Source organism: Eucalyptus grandis, chromosome 11, assembly GCF_016545825.1.
Source record: "Eucalyptus grandis isolate ANBG69807.140 chromosome 11, ASM1654582v1, whole genome shotgun sequence".
NCBI lineage: Eukaryota > Viridiplantae > Streptophyta > Magnoliopsida > Myrtales > Myrtaceae > Eucalyptus > Eucalyptus grandis.
In genome coordinates, this window is record NC_052622.1 from 812808 (window position 1) to 832630 (window position 19823).

The following is a 19823-nucleotide window of genomic DNA, read 5'->3' on the forward strand; positions in this document are numbered from 1 at the left end:
TTTCTTATTTTTATAACAATTTGCCTCTCAGATAGTTTTGAAGTACATCAATTCATCCCAATTTGTCATCTTTCGACAGAAGGAGTAAAAAGCCAAGAGTGCCACATACACTTTGAGGCTTGGTGAAAAATGCCCGAGATCAATGCAACGATTTATCCCAAGTTATCGTTGATCTATTCTTATATGTAGGTTAATGTCAATATATTTGTTTATTGGTCGATCCCTATTCATTTGGTATGCATTATAAATGATCGCAAATTGAATATAAGTAACCTCAACTATTAGATAGGCTTTAATAAAGTTCTAATCCAAATTGACATGGGATGCATTTTGAAGGGTAGGTTTAGAAGTTTCAAATGACAGGGGCATCTTAAATCATTTTATTCACTCCTTTAAAGTACAACTTTCCCTTTCCGACCAAAAAAGAAAAGTACAACCATCAATGGCTAAGGCTTTTTATTGAGATGAATTGGCTTCACAGGTACCTCGTGAAGGAATAAATACTCTAACGGAAGTGGTAAGGGATCCAGAAACCTTTAGAAAAAGTACATAAAGAAATTGAGCCAAGTTAGTACATTTTGGTTAGAGTATTGAGGAGTTATAATTTTAGAATTGAAGGTCACTCATTAGAATCTCAATAATCTGATTGAATATGCTTAACATATTTCCATGGTCATTTATAAGCTTAAACATAGCGGAGATTTCATGCTTGTGTCTCGACGGACTTATAAATTAAAGAAGTTTTGTCTCTTAAATAATCCAATCTTTGAACTCGAACGATCATAGATCACAAGCTTACTTTGTCCCAAAAGTAGCCTTTACCAAAACTCTTCATTCCATCGTGTTGTGGAGTAGGCTTGGAGGAAGATTTCTAACTTTAAACACATACCCCAAAAATTCATAGAGAATCATGCTTATTATCAAATTTTAATATATATTTTATCCAACAAGGAAAATGTAATTTTAAATTCTCCAGTTAATTGGTCATGCAACAATATAAATTTTTCGGTAATTAATTTGAAATTCAAATATTTCTCATCCGACACAATGTCCATAAATTCTCTAAATTAAATGAATTCCATAAATACCTCAAATTATTCATTTATTCAGTTCCTTTTAATTTTTCCTCACCTTTTCCTACCCAAAAAGTGCACGCGGCCTTTTCCTAGTTGAGTTAAACAACAGAAGCGTAAACCAGTGATTACGTCGGCCATGTTTGAAAGACGGGCCCCCAATCTTCCCACATTGAATATTCCATGATTTGTTCTACCTTTTTGACTCAACCCAATATTAGCTTGCAAGAGGCAAAGGCTGGGAAAGAAAATGACAAAAAATTCAGCAACCAGTTGATTGCAAGAGTAAAAGGTTGACAAGTTAGGTCGATTGAGGCTGTAGGAAGCACTCGGGTCGACCTTGCAACGAGGATTTCACCCACCCTTCTCATCTTCACCGATGCAGGCCGCTATCATACCGGCATTTTAATTCCTCAAACACTCCAAAAGAAAATGAGTGCGGTGGAGTCTACCATGGATCCCTAACTCCTAAATAAATATTTTTCCTCATAAATATCCCGAATTTTACTCGCACGAAACGGGAAAAGGACAAACTTCGGTCCCACTCGGCCAATATTGGCTCGCCAGAGAAAAAGGACTCGGCGGCGACGGACGTCACTCTCCGAAGTTGTCGGAGCGAATCGCTCCGTCTCTCTCCTCCGGCGGCGCAACTTCTTTTCTCGCAGGCCGACCACTCTCCACAAAACGAGCGGCCGAATCTAACTTCCTGTCCCTTCCTTAATTTCTGCAAGCAACGCGGCTACCCATAATGCCGTCCTAGCATTTACAGCGTGGTCCATCGTCATAATAATCGTCTTGGCTTTTCAGCAATCAGCAGTGGGGGGATCATCTTGGTTTTGTCGCTGTAAATTGCCAGTTCCAGTTCTGGGTCGGAACCAAATCGCATTTTTCGTTCGCGCATTTCGATAAAACAGCGTCCTTTTATCTCAGAGCCGTGAAGCTTTTCGCTTTTGCCACCTCAGTGGGAGAGGAGCGCGCCGAGAACATCGATGACCACGGAGTGCTCGGGGCGCTGGGACGGCTGGGTTAAGGAGGCGCTCGCGAGGCTCGAGTCCCTCAAGATCGTTCGGTCCCTGCGGCCCATTCGCCTGTCGGCGCAACCGCATGGGGTCGGCGGTGAGGCAGGTCGAGAGTCCGAGCCAGGGAGCGGTGGGAGTGACGATGAGTACGAGGTGTTCGAGGAAATGAAACCGTGGGACCGAACTTCGGTCGAGGTTGACGTCGCCGACTCCACGTTCCGCAGCTGGCTCCTTGACATCCCTAGCTCTGGTAAACACCCTTTTTCTTTTTTGACGATTCCACCTACTTCCATAATCAAATTTTGCACCTTGTCATTTCTGGATGTGCTCCCGTTGATGGGCTCCCACTTCCATCAATGCAGAACTTTTCAATGTGACATTCTGGATGTGTATGTTGCACGCATGGTCTTATGTTGGTAGGATGACTGATAACATAAACTTACTTGATACTTTGGGGGGCCTCTGTATTCACGTTTTGTGGAGTGTTTTCTTGATCCTGAACTTTCAAATGGACTGTAACAGAAAGACTGCCTGCTTTTCAGTTGTAATTTTTTGCTTCCTTTATTCTGATGTTTCAATATTGTTGCATGTCCCGGTGCTGGCGGTTCTCAGGAGAAGATTTTATGTTGGGAGATGGATTGGCTGATGGTGCAGTAGCAGCAAGCGACCGGGAACTCAAGAAGCTAACTTTATTCTCTAGTAATGACTACCTTGGGTTGAGTTCACATCCCACAATTGGAAAAGCTGCTGCCAAGGTCTGATTGATGTGTAAATCTACTACGGAGCTTATTACCTGTGTCAGTGGTATTCTTTATGCGTGTGCTCTTATGGAATCATGACATCTTAACTTCATGTTAGGCAGCAAAAGAGCATGGCATGGGTCCAAGAGGATCTGCTCTGATCTGTGGATATACCAATTACCACAGACGCCTGGAGTCTTGCTTGGCAGAGTTAAAAAAGAAAGAGGTAATTGTCAGACTCACAGGATCCTAGGAAATTCAAACCAGCACACTGGAAAGAAACAGCTCCAAACTTATAATTGCAATATCTAGTAGACATCGAAGACTCATGTCCTTCCTTGTTTAAGTTCTTAATCGCATGAAGTGATGGGATGGATTACGCTGTTGATCCAGTAATATATATTAGTCGGCCATCCTTGATTATGACCTTTATCATGATATCAGCAAATTTACTTTGTAATTTATATTTGTACAATTTATATTCTCTTTTCACGTGTTGATGGTTTATCTTATGTTATGCCCTGCTGAAGACTGATGTATGTTCATTTTGAATTCCTCATCTAGGAGTGTCTTCTTTGTCCTACTGGGTTTGCAGCGAACATGGCCTCGATGGTGGCAATTGGAAGCATTAGCCTTCTGCTTGCTGCAGGTGGACAACCTGAAAAGGATGAGAAGATAGCAATATTTTCTGATGCCTTGAATCATGCATCCATAATTGATGGAATCCGTCTTGCTGAAAGACAACGAAGTGTGGAAGTTTTCGTTTATGGACACTGTGACATGGTTCACCTGAATAAATTGCTGTGGGTACTTGTTTATCGTTTTTAATTTTCCCTCATCTTTCTCACAGAAGACTGATTCATGAGTTGGCACTGCCTTTTTCACTTAACAGATCTGCCTGCACAACGGAGAGGAAAGTTGTTGTGACCGATAGGTTAGGAACCATCCACCTTTTCCTTTTAGCTGTCCTGTTTCTTTATTTTACTTGGAACATATTATGTATGTGAACAGCGACATATGAGAAGCACCTTTTTGTTGGACGTCATTTATATACAATTGATTTGGCTTTATCCTTGTTGGTGAATGTTGCATACCATTTTCTCGAAATACACCTATGTCTAATTTTAATGTGCATCTCACTATAAATAATTGTTTGCTTTTACATCCATGATTTGTTCCACTGTGCCCTGTTTTCTTTCTCTACAGTTTGTTTAGCATGGATGGAGACTTTGCACCGATGGATGAGCTTGTGAGACTTAAAAGAAAGCATCATTTTCTCTTAGTCATTGATGACGTAAGTCCCTCAATTTGTAGATGATTTTGAACTTTACGTTGTGAGATTTGTGCTCTATGTCCTGCTTTGCAATATTGATAAATATCCAGAAAAAAGAATCATGGAGACATGTAATGTGGTTGATAATTTGTACTTGGAAAAGCAGCTCAAACCCGAAAGAAAATACAAGAAAACGAAATTGAATTAGATCATCCTATTACCATTGACCAGCTTTTTTATGACTTGGGGAGATCTTCATAGAACTTCTGTCGCTACATTGAAGAAATGCATGCTTTTGACGATAACATGTTATAACCTGAATAAGAAGTTGCCAATTTGTTCAGGCTCATGGAACATTTGTTTGTGGAAAAAATGGCGGAGGAGTTGCAGAGGAGTTTGATTGTGAAAGAGATGTTGACATATGTGTCGGCACTCTGAGCAAAGCTGCAGGTTGCCATGGTGGATTCATCGCATGCAGGTGACCTTTGTGGATGATTCTGTTTTTTACCCTTGTTGGCGTCAATTGCTTTAGGTACCAAGGCATGTAGATGCATATTCATTTCTCAACTTGCAATGGAGTTTCCTAAGGTCATGTAGATTACCTAGAAACAAGTGGATGGCCTCTGGAAGAATTTTGATCATATTTTGCATACCAATTGAAAGGACATTTCCTTATGTGGTTTGTCTTGCAACTATTTTGGTATCTTCTTGTTGATCTTAGCTTCAGGACGAAAAGGGAAGCTCAAGGGAAGCTCAAGTGCTTGAAGTACCTTGAACTAGCTAGGGGAGTCTGTAGAAATTATTAAATGATCAGTGCTTGGTTTTGTTGATGATCTTAATCTCCAAAGTGTATGAAAAAGAGAATCGGGCCACTTTGCAGTTTGCTCTGCTCCAATTTACCTGCCAATATCTTTCCGTTCATTCTTAGACCTTTGGTTGTAGTATTAGTTGTTACAACTTTATTCATTTTATATTCTAGCTGCGTGTAGTCCTATTAACTCGTTGCTTTTCCTTGTTTTTCTGACTAACAGCAAAAGGTGGAAGCAACTCATCCAGTCAAGGGGTCGCTCTTTCATATTTTCTACTTCTACTCCTGTCCCAGTTGCTGCTGCTGCACATGGTTATTTTCTGTGTCTTCTTTCTCAGACTAATTATCTTAACTAATCCTTCCCTTCCAATAGAAAAAAGATTTTCTTGTGAATTGGTGAGGACTGGTGCCATATTCATCAATTGCATTGCATTCATCAGAACAGGGTTGTGGGAAGCAACTACCTCAGTATGACAAACTATCCTCCTGCGGCTAAAGCATAAGAGTAGCCATGTCAAGATGTTACTAGAAAGAGTTCCTTGTGTCTCTTATATAAGCCTTTCAATTCTGCATCATTTTTTTTTCTTTGTAGCTTTTATTTTTATCCATTATTCATCTTCCATGAAGGAGCAGGGGAAAGCTCATGTGATTGGAGGTGGGAAGATATAACTCTGAATTTGCACATCTTATGTAACAGCTGCTGTTATTGTGGCAAAGAAAGAGACGTGGCGTAGAAGGGAACTATGGAACCGCGTGCAGGACTTTCGTACTCTCACTGGAATCCCCATCTTAAGTCCAATAATCTCTCTCATTGTTGGTAGTGAAGAGAATGCCTTGCAAGGAAGCAGGTCCTCTCTCTCTCTCTCTCACACACACACACACACGCACTCATACTCACTCTCATACTCATATACTTGATGTCTGTAACGGTTCCTGAGCTTGTTAACTGTGAATAGGCATCTGCTGGAGTCTGGATTTCATGTGACTGCAATTAGACCCCCAACAGTTCCTCCGAATTCATGCAGGTTAGTGCACCACTCGTGTCATAGACTTTTTTTTTTCATGTTTAAATTCTCGTCCATCTGGAAATATATTAAGGGAAAGAACATACTATCGTTTCTTTGTGGCTGCTTATCTAACGCTCCAACTTGGAGTCTCAATTTTTGCTCATGCTTTGCCTTTTATTCCCTTTTCCCACAATAACATAGATTTAGAGCCCGGATTTTGAGGAAGCAGACCAGTCTACAAGTTAATTCATCATAACCTACCTAGCACTTGATCCTGAAAGTATGACGAAAAATGCACGTAAAAATTGCGGAGATAGCTACATAGCACTGGTTGTTGTGTTTTTCGAGATGTTAAAGTTTGAAATAAACATGGGCTAAGCAGGGCTGGTGATTTTGACAAGTTCATATCATTTACCTTTCCAAATTGTTTAAACCATTAAAACCCTTGCCTTTGTTCCTTCATATATTGCATTACTCTCGGTTGCTCAGATAAGTTCATTGCTTTCTCAGGCTAAGGGTTACTTTGACTGCGACGCACAGAAAGGATGATCTAGTGAAGCTTACAGAAGCACTTTCCCGCTGCATCAACTTTCAAGAAATATCCATCCATTGCCCAAAAGTCTATGCTAGACTATAAGGCATAATCTTTACCTATAACTCAAATCTTGTTTTCAGTTCTCCCTTCTCGTGTAAGTCAAATCATAGCTAGTCAGTTCTGAGTAACGCATTTTATGGCTGGAAGGCAGGCCAAGCTACAAGTTAATGTTCATGTCTTTTACTGGGTAGGAAATTTCAGAGAAAATGTTCAGCATATGACGGTAACTGAAGTCTGCAATCCTCAAATACTACGATAGCCAAAAACTACAGTGCCCAATACACTAACCAACATCTCGTGCTTATGCTAATCTAGTTCTTTGACACTGAGCCAATAGCGCTTGAAGGCCTTTGTAGTGTGCCAGACAATTACAAGTAGTTGACTAGAGATCTATAGGTTGAACCAGGCTTCCAGTTTTCCGGAATCACGTTCTTGGCCACTATGGTCTCTCTTGAGTATTGCGATGTCAGCCGAATTGAGAACGGAGGTTGCATCTCTGAGCCAGCGTCCAGCTTCCAAACAGCACCCCATGACTGTTGCATCGACCTCCACTCCTCAGGCCCCATCGAAGCTTCCTTTAGTGATACTCCTGCAAGGTCGCCATCTCCCTCTTCATACTCAATCACCGCCGCAAAGTAGTTGGAGTTGGACCCTGGATCAACATGGAATGCTATGGTTCTTCCTGAGTAATCGCACGCGACTCTGGAAATGTAAGAAATGCATGGAAGGTGTCAACTGAATTGGCAATACAAATCGAGACCCTCGCTGAGCCAGAAGCATTTTCTGGGTATGTTAGATGAGTTACCGAGCATATCGGATTTTGAGGACTCCAGCATCCCGGAATGCGACTTCTTCTCCTGCTTTAGCCATAGCACCGAATGCGGTCCCGCTGAGGTCGAAATGGGCGGAATCAGTCGCGCAGGGACCTCCGGGGCAAAAGTCCGTGATGATCACCCTTACCGGTTTGCCCGAACAGGATGGATGCATTCTTTTGGTACATTTGATCTATCGAGTAAACATAGAACCCAGGACTCTACATTAGTAGGTTATGCAAGCTGATATATACCCGGACAAGTTTCACCTCCATCTGCTACATTTGCCAGCAGATGATGAAGGTAAGCGTGCGATGTCAAAGCATAACTTTGGAAATCAAGAATTTTTGGACCGACAGAATGTCGCTTTGTTCCGTTTGTAACGCGAGAATTTCAGGCACCATCATGCACTCGACGCGCGAATCTACTCTATTGTGTTCGCAAAGTTGGCGATATAAATGGAGCGTACCTTGTAGCAAGCTCCACACTCTTTGCCCGATTTGTACAGAGAAGGGCCGATTCCAGTCACCATGGAAGAGAACGGCGGTTGCGACACCGCATTCCCGTATCCACAGGCTCCGCCTGCAGCATGCCAACATAGGATGTCATTCTTGCATGAATCACATAAGAAACAACCAGACCCTCCCTCTCTCTCTCTCCCCGTACATTCCATACCGTCGCTGCCGGCTCCATCGGGACTACCATACCAGGTCGCTCCGGCCCAAGACCAGCGGGTTCCGAATGTTGTTAAGTTCGAGTGCTTGGCTTTGGAGCCGAAGCACGTCCGGCTGAAGCAAAACGAGGCTACCAAACACAAGAAGATCGAAGGGTGAAATCGAAACGAGTGAAGAGCGGCCATGTTTAGTGATCTTTATTACAAGGACTTTCGCATGTTATAGTAATGAAAGAGCTTTGTTTGACTTGAATGTTTGCAAACTCTATATTATATATAGGCGCATAGGAGGAGGGAAAAAATATCAGAAAAGTCATAAACTTATCACATTGATGCCAATTTAATCATAAACGTTTTAATTTGACGTCGATTTAGTCCTAAATATTTTGACTTATTGTTAATTCGGTTCTTTTGGCTGATTTTGACTGACGTAAATATTGACTGATTTACACTGTAGCACTAGTGCTGATGTAGATAGTTTTAATAATATCTTAATAACTTTTCAATTTTTAATTATTTTTCTGATTTTTTCCTCTTCTCCTTTCTTTTGTTGGTGATTGGCCACTGGCCATGGCGAGGCCAAGCCTCGGCGAGGGAACCCCTCACCAAATTAGGCAAGGTTGGCCCTCGCCCTAGCCCAACGAGGCCGAATCTTGGCGGGCCTCGCTAGATCTGGGGAGGCTAGCCCTCGCCAGATTAAGGAGACCTCGCCGAGCCTTGTATTCGTCAACTAAATTGGTATATATTCAATAAATTTATGACTTTTTAGACATTTTCCTCAAAATGAGCTAACATTGTTGGAAGCATTGGTTCGGCTGGTTATGTTTTTGTCGTTGGCTGCAAAAATTTCATCGTTAGACTTATAGAGGTAGCTATTGCCACTTTTTCAATTAAATAATCTAATCAAACAACCTCCAAAAAGTTGAAAATTACGTCAACATCAATTCGAGATTTTCTCGAAGGAAAATGCGAAAGAGCACGACAACAGACAATGCTGGTCTAGTCACAAAGTCCAACGTGCCAGTGACCATGTAACCCAATATGTAATACATGCTATGGCCGGTTAGATATTTTACAAGAACTGCATTTCTACGATTGATGTTGCTAATGATGATATAGAAAGGGGTAAAAATTAACCCCCCAAGTTCTTAGCGAGTGGTTGCAATTCTCGACATGGTATGGGAACACGATAAGGATTTTTTGAGAGAAGCTCAAACATGATAAGACCCGACAAATTTAACTCGAAAACGGCATGTGTTGGTGCACTTCCGTTGGTTTTTTGTAAGTGAAAAATTACTGATGTTGAGATGTTAAAGGTAATAAATGAATGCGATGACGGGATAGGAATTGCCAGTCCAATTTTGTGTTGCGTAGCCAATAGTTAGATACATTTAACCATAGAAAACTGAAGATGATAACAAAAAGAAGTTGCATCCCAAAGCAGGAAATCAGTCGAAATAATTTAGTGAGGAAAATTATCTAAAATGTCCTAAATTTATTGCATTTTTGCAATTCAGTCCTCGACCTTTTAATTGTGTGAATTTAGTTCTCAACTTTTTCAAGTTTTGCTTGTTGAGTTCATTTGGTCAATTTTGATCAGAAATCGTTGATGTGAATGCTTGTCATTCTATATGGCACTCACCAACTCTGAGCGAGAGTTGGGATGCTCTCACTGGCCACTAGGCAAGGGTGCATTAACACCTCACCCAAACCTGGTGATTGTTGCAATGCCCTCACTCAGGGCTAGTGAGGGCCGCCAAACCCTTGCCTAGTGGAGATTTGGCGAGGGCATTGCGACATTGCTGGTTTTGGGCAAGGGCCGCGAGCTTTGGCCAAGTGGCTGACAACCCTCATTCCATGTTAGTGCCGGCAATGTCACTTAGGAATTAGGATGTTTGGTTTCCACATTAACAATTTGTGGCCAAAATTGGTTGTATAGACTTAATCGGTAAAATATGAAAATATTTACACTTGATTGGCACAATTAAAATGTTTAAAACTGAATTAACAAGAGTGTAATGTGCTTAGGAATTTTTGGATAATTTTCTATAACTTCAGTGGGTCATCAAGGAACCAAATTTAAAAAATAAGTTTAGTGGTAATCAGGAACAGATTATATCTGCTTTAACCAAGCCGATCCTCCACGAAGAACAAAAAGCAAAATCGTCGGCAGAAATTTTGGTCCCGGATGATGTTTGGCTAGACTACTCAAAATCAACGTCTTTCGTCATCAACAAAGACATCCTTGATTTCAGCCGCTGATGGTGGTTATTGGACGTTTTATGCGTTTACAAGAGTTCCCCCTTATTTAATTTGAGAGTCTATTAAAGCACCAACCCCGATTAAGTTTCAGGTTGATTGAGTTTGATTTATTTAAATTTGATTAGAGATTGTCGAAACGTGCGCTTTCTAATTAACTAAAATCACGGTGGACGTCATTTCAATCAACTATAAGGACTAAATAAAATTATGGCGTAATGATAATAATATAAGAGATTGTCGATACGTGCTTTTTTCTAAATAAATAAAATCATAATGGACGTCAATTCGACTGCGGTGATTATACATTCGGTGGTGATAGTTTTGGATTTTTCACTGCATGTCTTCGGGCCACGAATTCTTGTATCGAAAATCAAGCTGAGAATGAAGTCTCAACCACCGTATCTTTGATGTTAACATTATTTGTCGTGCATAAATTTATGCACTCATATAAATTTATGCATGACTTCTGTCGAACCCACGATAAAGATTTCTTTTTCTTACGTGGAAGAGAGAGGCGTGTGATCTAGAGAGCTCCACGTACAGCAATTTAGTGCTAATCACATATTTTACTTGCAATTATTGCCCGATAAGCATTGTTATTAATGCGATCGTTGTGAAGGTGTCGCGCTAGATGGCAAGCGAGTTTATTTTGTCGTCTCGGGTTTAGATTGGGAGCATTCTAAAGGTGTAAATCTCGAATGCAGGCCATTGTGAGATAATGCACTTTTAAGATCGCTTGAAAGAGGTTTATTTATATAAAATTTTGAGTGCAAGCTAATGTGGTGTTGGGCTTAAGTGTTGGGAGAATTTTAGAAGTAATAATCTCGAATGCAAATCAATGTAGGGGGGTGTAGTCTTAAAATCGTTGGCCAATGTTTTTTTAATTGAATTGCGTTAAAACCGATTAAGATATCAACTTATCTAATTAAAAAAAAATGCAATCACTAACTCCTTTCCGGGCCCTTAATCATTTCTTAGACTAAAGCACGCAAATCGCCTATGAAATTTTATTTATGAAATTGCATAAAATCGATCAAAATATCAACTTACTACTAAAATAAAATAAAAAATGAGATAATTAGATCCTTGTTTGGCCCAGCATCATTTCCTGGACGAAGCATGCAATCAAATCGCCACACAACTGTTTAACGAGGATACGATTTCTTTCTTGAGCGTATCATGTTACTGTCAAGATACTTGTTTCACGCTCAATTACATTAATTTTATGAATGTTAACAATATCTTGAAATAAAAATATAATGCCTTTGTCTTGCTGGCGAAATGACTGCCGTGCGGGTTCCTCACACTCAGATGGTAACAAATGATAATACACCAAAACTCAATTTTATGGTGTGATTAGCGGGTATCTCAATTTTATTTTTTTGACAGCTAACTCTTTAAATAGCCTTTCTCTCCTCATGAAGAAACAAATATTACATCATTGCAATTACAAGTAGCTACGAAATAACAATTTGCAATTGGGCCCTGCCAATGGCCGACCGCAAGCCTCTTTCTTCTTCAACAAGCCCAGCCCAGCTAGGCCCAATGATGTCAAAGCCTCAGGAATTGCTACGCCTTCGTAATCATTCCTTTTTCAGGTGGCGTCTCCTCAATGGAACCATTTCCGGAGAAATTCTTCCACGATATGTACGATAAGATGAAAGAAGACACCAAGATCAGCAACTGCTGTAAGTATGACAGCCGGCTCTTAACCTCATTCACATCCTCCTTGTACATATCCGGCCTCGTGGCTTCCTTCTTCCCCTCCTCGGTCACAGGAGCTTTTGAGCGGAAGCCGTCCCCTCTTGCTGGCGGGGCTTCCTTCCTTGCGGGTTTGGCCCCCGGAGGTGCGGCTTGTAATGTGCACATGCTGATATTCGGCCGCATTCTGCTCGGCGCCGGAGTCAGCTTTGCGAACCAGGTATCGACACACTTGCTGTTTGGGAGTTTGTTCTTTTTTGTTGTTGTTAAAAACTTGTCTTCAACTTGTTTTAGTTAGTATTCTGCTTGAGGTATCACTAGCTTTTGCCAGGTGAATCACTTCTTAGTGTTGTGATGACAATCAGCAAGAAGTAAGCCAATTTACTACATTAAATTGTTTAGTAATGTCTGTACATTTTTCATGCATTGTCCTAGACAAGCCTTCCATACCTCTGATCATTCTTCTAAAGTTTGGACTGACAAATAATGTGAACAACAGAAGCAATGTTAGGATGAATGACACTGAGATATACAAGACTGCCAATCAATTATCGATAGAGCAAATTATTCCAAAGAGTAGTTCCATCATTGTCATCAACTTTGATAGGAGTCTCAATATGAGCTTTAGAGGTCTTGTTAAAAAATAAGTTCTACTCGAAAAAGATTATCCATGACATATTTTGCTTGAGAAGAATAATTACGAGAGGAATTAGAGCAACCTTTAAACTTGGAAAATAGCTAACCATCGCTAGTAATAATCACGTTGTCCACATAATAAAGAAGCATAATATATCCACAATATGTTCGCTCAAAAAGAGAGCATGGTCATAGGGATAGACATAATAGCAAGGTTTTCAATTGTCGAGCTAAATTTGAAACACCATGGACAAGAAGCTTGTTTCAATCCATATAATGCTCCACTTAGACGACACAGTTTATTAGGAGGATGAGTGTGTCTGGGTTAGGGCTCCATATAGACATCCTCAGTATGCTCACCATTAAGAAATATATTTTTGACATCCATCCAAAATAGAAACCATCGCTTAATAGAGATGATAGGAACAATACTTCAAACAGTAGTAAGATGTGCATTAGGAGCAAAAGTCTCCTCAAATTCAATTACCAAAGATTAAAGCCTTTTGCTTTTAGTTGAGCTTTGTAGCATTCCATGGTACGATGATCTAGAGGTTGAAGACAATTCGCAAAAAAGAAGGAAATAAAGAAAGAAAGAAAGAAAAAAGAAAGAAAATTTAGAAAATTTAGAAAAATAAGCAAAACAACGTCGTTTTGTCATTATCTACATCTTCGGCCGTGACTTGTAGGACAACTAGAGACGATTGGACTACTGTGTTAGAAAATTTGGGAAGAGTACTTAATAGTATGTTCATTAAAAGATTTAGGACTACGTTAATTCAATGAAATGTATACAAATAAATTTAAATGCATATGATAGGTTTAGAACTGATTGTGCAATTATCCTTTATCAATAAACATTGGTCCAAGATGATCATTGCCAGATTACTTAAAATCAATGTCTTTGGTCATGAACAAAGATTTCCTCGAATTTAGTCATTGATGGGTGATTATTGGACGTTATGTGCGTTTAGATATCTCCCATTTTCATTTTTATTTTAAATTTGATCAAAGACGGTAGCTATTTGCGCTTTCTAATTAACTAAAATTATGGTGGACATCAATTCCACTGTAACAATTATATATTGATGGTGTGAGTTTTGGATTTTTCGGTGCGTATCTTAAGGCCACGAGAATAAAAATCAAACTGATGGAAATCTTAACCAAAGAATTATCATAGTTATGTCGTTCATAATTTCATGCACTCTGAAAATATGCACACGACTTCTGCTGGACCCAAAATGCTCTTCCCAAAAGAAGAAAAGACATACTTCAATGAATCACGCTAGAGATTTCTTTTCCTACGTGGAAGAGAAAGGCATGTGACCTAGAGAGCTCCACGTATACCAATTTAGAGCTAATCACATATCTTGAATGCAATTATTGCCAATAATGTAAGCATTCTTGATAAGTGCAATTATTGCCAATAATGCTCGGTTAGATGACAACAGAGTCGGATCTTATCCTTGTGGTGTCGGGTTTGATTGTTTGGAGCATTTCAGAATTAAAATTCTTGAATGCAAATCAATGTAGGAGGGTGCATTCTTAAAATTGCCTGCCGAGGTTTGTTTATCGAGTTGTGCAAAAACTGATCGAGATATCAATTGAATGCTAAATCAAAAATTGCAATCATTAACTCCTTCTTGGACCCATAATCATTTCCTAGACAAAAGCATGCAAATCGATTGGCAAAGGTTTGTATATCGAAGTGCGTAAAAATTAGTCGAGAGAGATATCAATTGACAGCTAATTTTATTTTTTTTAAATGGGATTATTAACTCCTTTTTTGCTCCAGATTCATTTCGTAGACAAACCATGCAACCAAATTGCCACACGACTATTTAACAATGATACGATTCTTTTAGGAGTGTCTAATAGAGAAAAAGTCAATCATGTATTAAGATACTTGTTTCAAACTCAATTCCGTTGATTTTGTAAATGTTGACAGTATCTCGAAATGAGAGTACGATACATCAGTCTTTCTTGTAGAATGATACCATGCATGATCCTCACGTATAGATAGTAACAAATGATAATACACCAAAACTCGGTTTTATGGTGCAATTAGCGGGGTATCTCAATTTTTTTTTATAGCTAACTTCCTAAATAGCCTTTCTTCCCTTGTGAAAAATAAATATTAAATTATTCCAATTAGCTAGCAAATGCTATTTGCAAATGGACCCTGCCTAATGGTCAACCGAAGCCTCTTTCCTCTTCAACAAGCCGGTTGGTCTCAATTTAAAACTTTTGTTGAGCATTAATTATGTGTTGTTTGTTTGGTTTTCAAATGTTTAGAAGTTCAAGTGAATTAACAAGATGTGAAGTTATATATTTATGGTTTATATTAAGTATTTTGAACTTTTTATGGTTTAATTGTATTTTACTAATGAATTTCAGCCAGCCTTCAGTCAGAAGGCTTACATGTTTAAGCTCTTTTTTGGTTAAACTGGCATATGGTGTTATAAATATTAAAGATAGATGATTACAAGAATTTTCCATCTTGCCCTATGAATGATGTCATTATGTCTTTCAAAATACCAAAAATAAAAAAAGAAAACAAGAGTGCCCCTCAAAACCGGAATATTACAAAAGAAAGAAAAAGTATTTTCATTTATAGTAAATAACTACAATCATAGTTTTAGGGCGACGCTAAACTCACTCCTATAAAATTTAAAAGATGATATTACCCAAATCATAGGTCTACTCCCCACTTATTCTATCTCTTATTAGCTCCTTGCATCTCTCTCCTTTTCTCTCCCTCTCTCCCTGTTGCTCATGTGCACCTCTAGCCTCACCCGCCAAACCTTGCCCTCTGAGCTCGAAGCTTGCGCTGCTCGGGTTAAGGTCATTCAACCAAAATCCTTCTGGCTATTTGCCTAGTGTTCAAAGGTGCAAGAGAATGTGATGCAATTAGAGATGTTTTGTGGTGGGGCATTCTCCATTTGCGATTCTATCGGTGACTTCAATGTCGAGAGTTTCATTTTGGTCGTTAGAATAGCTATTGTATATCATTTGTCTGGCTGTATTGTTCATGGTGTTGAAATTGATCCACTAATCAGTTGCAAAGTCAAATGAAGAATGGCATCATTTCTTTAAAAAGAAAGGGCAAAAGTTTTTGAATGATGGAGAGGGTAGGAGTGGCAAGGCTGGGGGGATGATCACAGGATTAGAAGTTTTAAGTGTTGAAGTTGGGATTGAGAGGGGCTGGGCTCGGCCATGGTGGAGAAGGTAGCAACGTTGACAAGTGATGCAGGACAGCAATGGAGGTGGAGGGTTGTCTCAAGGTTGTGAATTGGTGGAGGACGGATTTGGTGTCGTGTATTGTGTAGCGCTAGGAAGTACGAGGAGTGCGAGGCTGAGAATGTTTTCTGGGTTTCACCAACGGCTTCATGTACCTCTTCCTTACCATACAACATGGCACCATTTCTTCTCTCTCTCCTCTCGAATAACGAGCCTAAAAAAACACCCATTTTCTCACCTAATTCTTCTTCTCTTCGTGGGTTTTTATTGGATTTTCTCGGGATACTTCCTTCACACATGTCACTGGCAATTTCATTGAGGGCCTCAACATTGGCTCACAACTACGATTTTGTTGATCACGTACTTTACTTCAGTATAGCCACAGCAACTTTGGAACAGGAAAAAAGGGAGCCCTGCCCGCTATTATTGGGAGAAGGAAATGCGGGACCATTGAAACGTCCTAATTATTAACACTATAGAAAAATATTCCAATTATCTCTAACATTAAAATAAAATAAAATAAAAAAGCATAATAAAGGTAAGAAGGTTAAGCATGAAGACTTGCTGGAGATAAAGAAGGTGTGGAATGGAAACCACAATTTGGATAATTTCATTTTTTCTATCCTATAGGGGATCGATGAAACCATTTCAAGGGTGAATTTTGAGCCGCCTTAGTTTTAATTTAAAACAATTTTGATTGGAGAACCCCAATAATAACATGCTCTAGGCATTCATTGTCATCAAATTTCATTTTTACCACTTTACCAAGCTTTCTGTGTTTCTCTCTTGAATACGACGATCTAAGATGCAGAACGTGTTTTTCTTTCATTGATCAAATCTGCTAGATAAATAAGTTACTCATTCAGTGCAAAAAAAGAAAAAAGAAAAAAAAGAAACATTACTTTTCAAAGTATAGAAGTATTACCTTATCTAGAGCTTTTCTTTTTTATGGGTGGAGTAATGTATGAATCATTCTCGAAGAGAATTTTCTTACCGTCCCTGCCTCTTATCTTTTATTTGACTTTGCGCTGTGTTTTCCTCGTCCATTTCTACTAATTTTTTCCAGCCACCTAAAGCTGACCATCATGCCTTGAGCCCCCAAGTGACGACAACAAAGTGCCTCCTAGATTTCCCGAGTCATGTTTTGTCAATGCAATTACTGTAGTTTTAAAGAAAGAATCTTTACTGATAAGCCGAGAATTGTGAATCACTAAACTCTAGTCAAGGGCTGACGACCACGCAAAAGAGAGAGAATGCTTTGTTCTCTACCGTCTTGTCCTGCCAGAGAAGCTCATCCACGCAACAAAATCTTACTTTTCCTTCTCCAGTTCAAGTTCAAGGTCAACCCCCACGTGCTTGCTCTGTACAAAATTGCAGTCCAAGATGCTGTTTTTGGTTTTTCCACACTAGAATACAGAAGCGCTATCTTTCTTCTCGATGCTGCTGTCTTTACTTGTCAAGACTCGAGAAGTGGCTCTAATTTCTGTGAAGTGTGCCATTGGAGGAAAGCCATGGCTGTGGGAGTAGCTGTGTCTAATGAACCTGCTGTGCTGTACAATGGTCGAATCACGGTGTTTGTTGCCGTTTCTTGTATGGTGGCCGCCACGGGAGGAATTATCTTCGGATATGACATCGGTATATCGGGTATGTTTTCTTCGATTTTCTTGCAGTGATACTTGGCTTAGGCTCGGTCTTAGCAGCTTCATTGTTTTTATATGAACGGCGTAAATTAACATGACGACTTAGATCATATGTGTTGGGGGTGCTTGTTGTGATCTCATAGCGGGACGGTTGCAGGTCAGTGCGAGATTCCATTGAAGAGATTAAGCTAATTAAGCTAGTGATGTGGAATAAATGCCAAGTATCCAATTTTTTAGGATGAGAGTTGGATGTGAGCTCAACTTCCTTAACCATAAATACGATCCTCCTGCAAGATACCGTTAGTAATCTCACGAAAATTAGCTAATAGAAATGCTACATGATCATTCCTTTTCAGGTGGCGTCACCTCAATGGAACCATTTCTGAAGAAATTCTTCCGCGATGTGTACGATAAGGTGAATAAAGACACCAAGATCAGCAACTATTGTAAATATGACAACCAACTCTTAACTTTATTCACATCCTCGTTGTACATATCCGGCCTTGTGGCTTCCTTTTTCGCCTCCTCGGTCACAAGAGCTTTTGGACGAAAGCCATCCATACTCGTTGGCGGGGCTTCCTTCCTTGCGGGTTCAGCCCTTGGAGGGGCAGCTTCTAATGTGTACATGCTGATATTCGGCCGCATTCTGCTCGGCGTTGGGGTCGGCTTTGCGAACCAGGTATCAACACACTTGCTGTTTGGGAGTTTGTTCTTTTTTGTTGTTGTTAAAAACTTATCTTCAACTTGTTTTAGTTAGAATTCTACTTGACATATCACTAGCTTTTGCTAGGTGAATCACTTCTTAGTGTTGTGATGACAATCAGCAAGAAGTAAACCAGTTTACTACATTAAATTGTTCAGTAATGTCTGTACATTTATCAAGCAATGTCCTAGACAAGCCTCATATCAGTCTGATCATTATTCTTCTAAAGTTTCTGGACTGCCATGTTCAAGAGGAACTATGTTTCGCTATAATACTTTTTTATTTGCAGTCAGTCCCTCTGTATATCTCAGAGATGGCACCTCCAAGACACCGAGGACTGTTCAACAATGGCTTCCAATTCTGTGTAGGAATTGGTGTTCTATCAGCTAATCTCATCAACTATGGTACAGAGAAAATTGAAGGTGGTTGGGGTTGGAGAATCTCCTTAGCCATGGCTGCAGTTCCGGCTTCCATTCTCACAGTTGGTGCACTTTTCCTCCCCGAAACAGCCAACAGCCTAATCCAGAGAAGTGATGATCATGAAAAGGCCGAGGCAATGTTGCGACGCATTCGGGGCGTCAATGATGTCCAAGCAGAATTGAACGATCTCGTCAAAGCAAGTTCGATCTCAAAAACTGTCGATCACCCATTCCGAAATATAATCCAAAGAGAATATAGACCTCAACTGGTCATGTCCATTGCCATTCCCTTTTTTCAACAGGTAACAGGAATCAATGTTATCTCATTTTATGCGCCGGTTTTGTTCAGAACAATTGGTTTAGGAGAAAGTGCTTCTCTTTTATCAGCAGTTGTAACGGGTCTCGTGGGAACTATTTCGACATTCATATCCATGCTTGTGGTGGATAAGCTTGGTCGAAGAAAGTTGTTCATGATTGGAGGGTTTCAAATGCTTGCCTCGCAAGCAATGGTTGGAGGAATCATGGCCTCTAAGCTTGGAGATCACGGAGGAATTAGCCAAGCTTATGGTTATTTGGTACTTGTTTTGATATGCATATACGTTGCAGGGTTCGCTTGGTCGTGGGGACCTCTTGGATGGTTGGTCCCAAGCGAAATATACCCACTAGAGATCCGATCAGCAGGACAGAGTATAACAGTCGCGGTTGGATTTCTCTTTACATTCTTAGTTGCGCAAACTTTCTTGTTAATGCTGTGCCACTTCAAGTCAGGGATATTCTTCTTTTTTGGCGGGTGGGTGGTGATCATGACCGCTTTTGTGTATCTACTGTTGCCGGAGACGAAGAATGTGCCACTCGAGCAGATGAATAAGATCTGGAGGGAGCATTGGTTTTGGAAGAACGTAATGGGAGAAATGGACGTTCATATTGACAAAACTGAAGCATGATGATGCTATTTTCAGTAGTGTATCCACAAGCTCATATTGATTTTTGCAGCGGCCCTTGTTGCTGTTTAAACCTTTTCACTACCACTTGTTTAAGACAATCAGACCGTCGCTATCAAGCCTATTCACTAGTTTATTGTAATTTTCTTTTCCTAATTAGTCAAATTCTGTCGTAGGAAGCCGCGAAAAAAAATTGATCACACTCGAAAAATTCATCTGTTATGCAACCACATTAGCGTCCGAAGAGTTCTCTGAGTCAACTGGCATGTGACTATACTCATCCC

General features: G+C 40.0%; 3 protein-coding genes across 7 annotated transcripts; 2 read left to right on the forward strand and 1 right to left on the reverse strand.

Moving 5' to 3' along the window:
• The first annotated feature begins 1609 nt into the window (after positions 1–1609).
• LOC104424357 (8-amino-7-oxononanoate synthase) lies at positions 1610–6742 on the forward strand. 3 transcript variants are annotated; one of them, XM_010036745.3, is made up of 12 exons: positions 1610–1917; positions 2036–2342; positions 2705–2847; positions 2951–3058; positions 3397–3635; positions 3725–3766; positions 4039–4126; positions 4450–4583; positions 5137–5225; positions 5611–5761; positions 5870–5938; positions 6431–6742. In XM_010036745.3, exons 2-12 carry the CDS (start codon positions 2063–2065, stop codon positions 6555–6557), a joined length of 1470 nt encoding a protein of 489 aa, XP_010035047.2. In that variant the 5' UTR covers positions 1610–1917; positions 2036–2062; the 3' UTR covers positions 6558–6742. The 3 variants fall into 3 exon arrangements, with proteins under 3 accessions (XP_010035047.2, XP_010035046.2, XP_039161595.1); XM_010036744.3 differs by having other exon boundaries at positions 1611–1941; XM_039305661.1 differs by lacking the exons at positions 1610–1917; positions 2036–2342 and having other exon boundaries at positions 2706–2847; positions 2955–3058.
• LOC104424356 (expansin-B15) lies at positions 6736–8245 on the reverse strand. Of its 2 annotated transcripts, none has more exons than XM_010036742.3 (4): positions 8003–8245; positions 7797–7909; positions 7321–7520; positions 6736–7217 (listed from the first exon to the last, which is right to left on the reverse strand). In XM_010036742.3, the coding sequence occupies exons 1-4, from the start codon at positions 8184–8186 to the stop codon at positions 6884–6886; spliced, it is 831 nt and encodes a 276-aa protein (XP_010035044.2). In that variant the 5' UTR covers positions 8187–8245; the 3' UTR covers positions 6736–6883. The 2 variants fall into 2 exon arrangements, with proteins under 2 accessions (XP_010035044.2, XP_010035043.2); XM_010036741.3 differs by having other exon boundaries at positions 7994–8239.
• Positions 8246–16768: 8523 nt separating this feature from the next.
• On the forward strand, positions 16769–19681 carry LOC104424358 (hexose carrier protein HEX6). Of its 2 annotated transcripts, none has more exons than XM_010036746.3 (3): positions 16769–17480; positions 17833–18155; positions 18469–19681. In XM_010036746.3, the coding sequence occupies exons 1-3, from the start codon at positions 17090–17092 to the stop codon at positions 19540–19542; spliced, it is 1788 nt and encodes a 595-aa protein (XP_010035048.3). In that variant the 5' UTR covers positions 16769–17089; the 3' UTR covers positions 19543–19681. The 2 variants fall into 2 exon arrangements, with proteins under 2 accessions (XP_010035048.3, XP_039160205.1); XM_039304271.1 differs by lacking the exon at positions 16769–17480 and adding an exon at positions 17508–17727.
• The last annotated feature ends 142 nt before the right edge of the window (positions 19682–19823 follow it).

Excerpts from the sequence above, each read along its gene's own strand:
- LOC104424356 (XM_010036741.3), bottom strand. The coding sequence starts at position 8,186 with ATGGCCGCTCTTCACTCGTTTCGATTTCACCCTTCGATCTTCTTGTGT. Across the intron at positions 7,910-7,993 it reads CGGCAGCGACGGTATGGAAT|GCGGAGCCTGTGGATACGGG; the intron begins GTACGGGGAGAG and ends GGCATGCTGCAG. Across the intron at positions 7,218-7,320 it reads CTCAAAATCCGATATGCTCG|AGTCGCGTGCGATTACTCAG; the intron begins GTAACTCATCTA and ends TTACATTTCCAG.
- LOC104424358 (XM_010036746.3), top strand. The coding sequence starts at position 17,090 with ATGCTTTGTTCTCTACCGTCTTGTCCTGCCAGAGAAGCTCATCCACGC. Across the intron at positions 17,481-17,832 it reads ATATGACATCGGTATATCGG|GTGGCGTCACCTCAATGGAA; the intron begins GTATGTTTTCTT and ends ATTCCTTTTCAG. Across the intron at positions 18,156-18,468 it reads GGGTCGGCTTTGCGAACCAG|TCAGTCCCTCTGTATATCTC; the intron begins GTATCAACACAC and ends TTTTATTTGCAG.
- LOC104424357 (XM_010036745.3), top strand. The coding sequence starts at position 2,063 with ATGACCACGGAGTGCTCGGGGCGCTGGGACGGCTGGGTTAAGGAGGCG. Across the intron at positions 2,848-2,950 it reads TTGGAAAAGCTGCTGCCAAG|GCAGCAAAAGAGCATGGCAT; the intron begins GTCTGATTGATG and ends ACTTCATGTTAG. Across the intron at positions 3,767-4,038 it reads AAAGTTGTTGTGACCGATAG|TTTGTTTAGCATGGATGGAG; the intron begins GTTAGGAACCAT and ends CTTTCTCTACAG.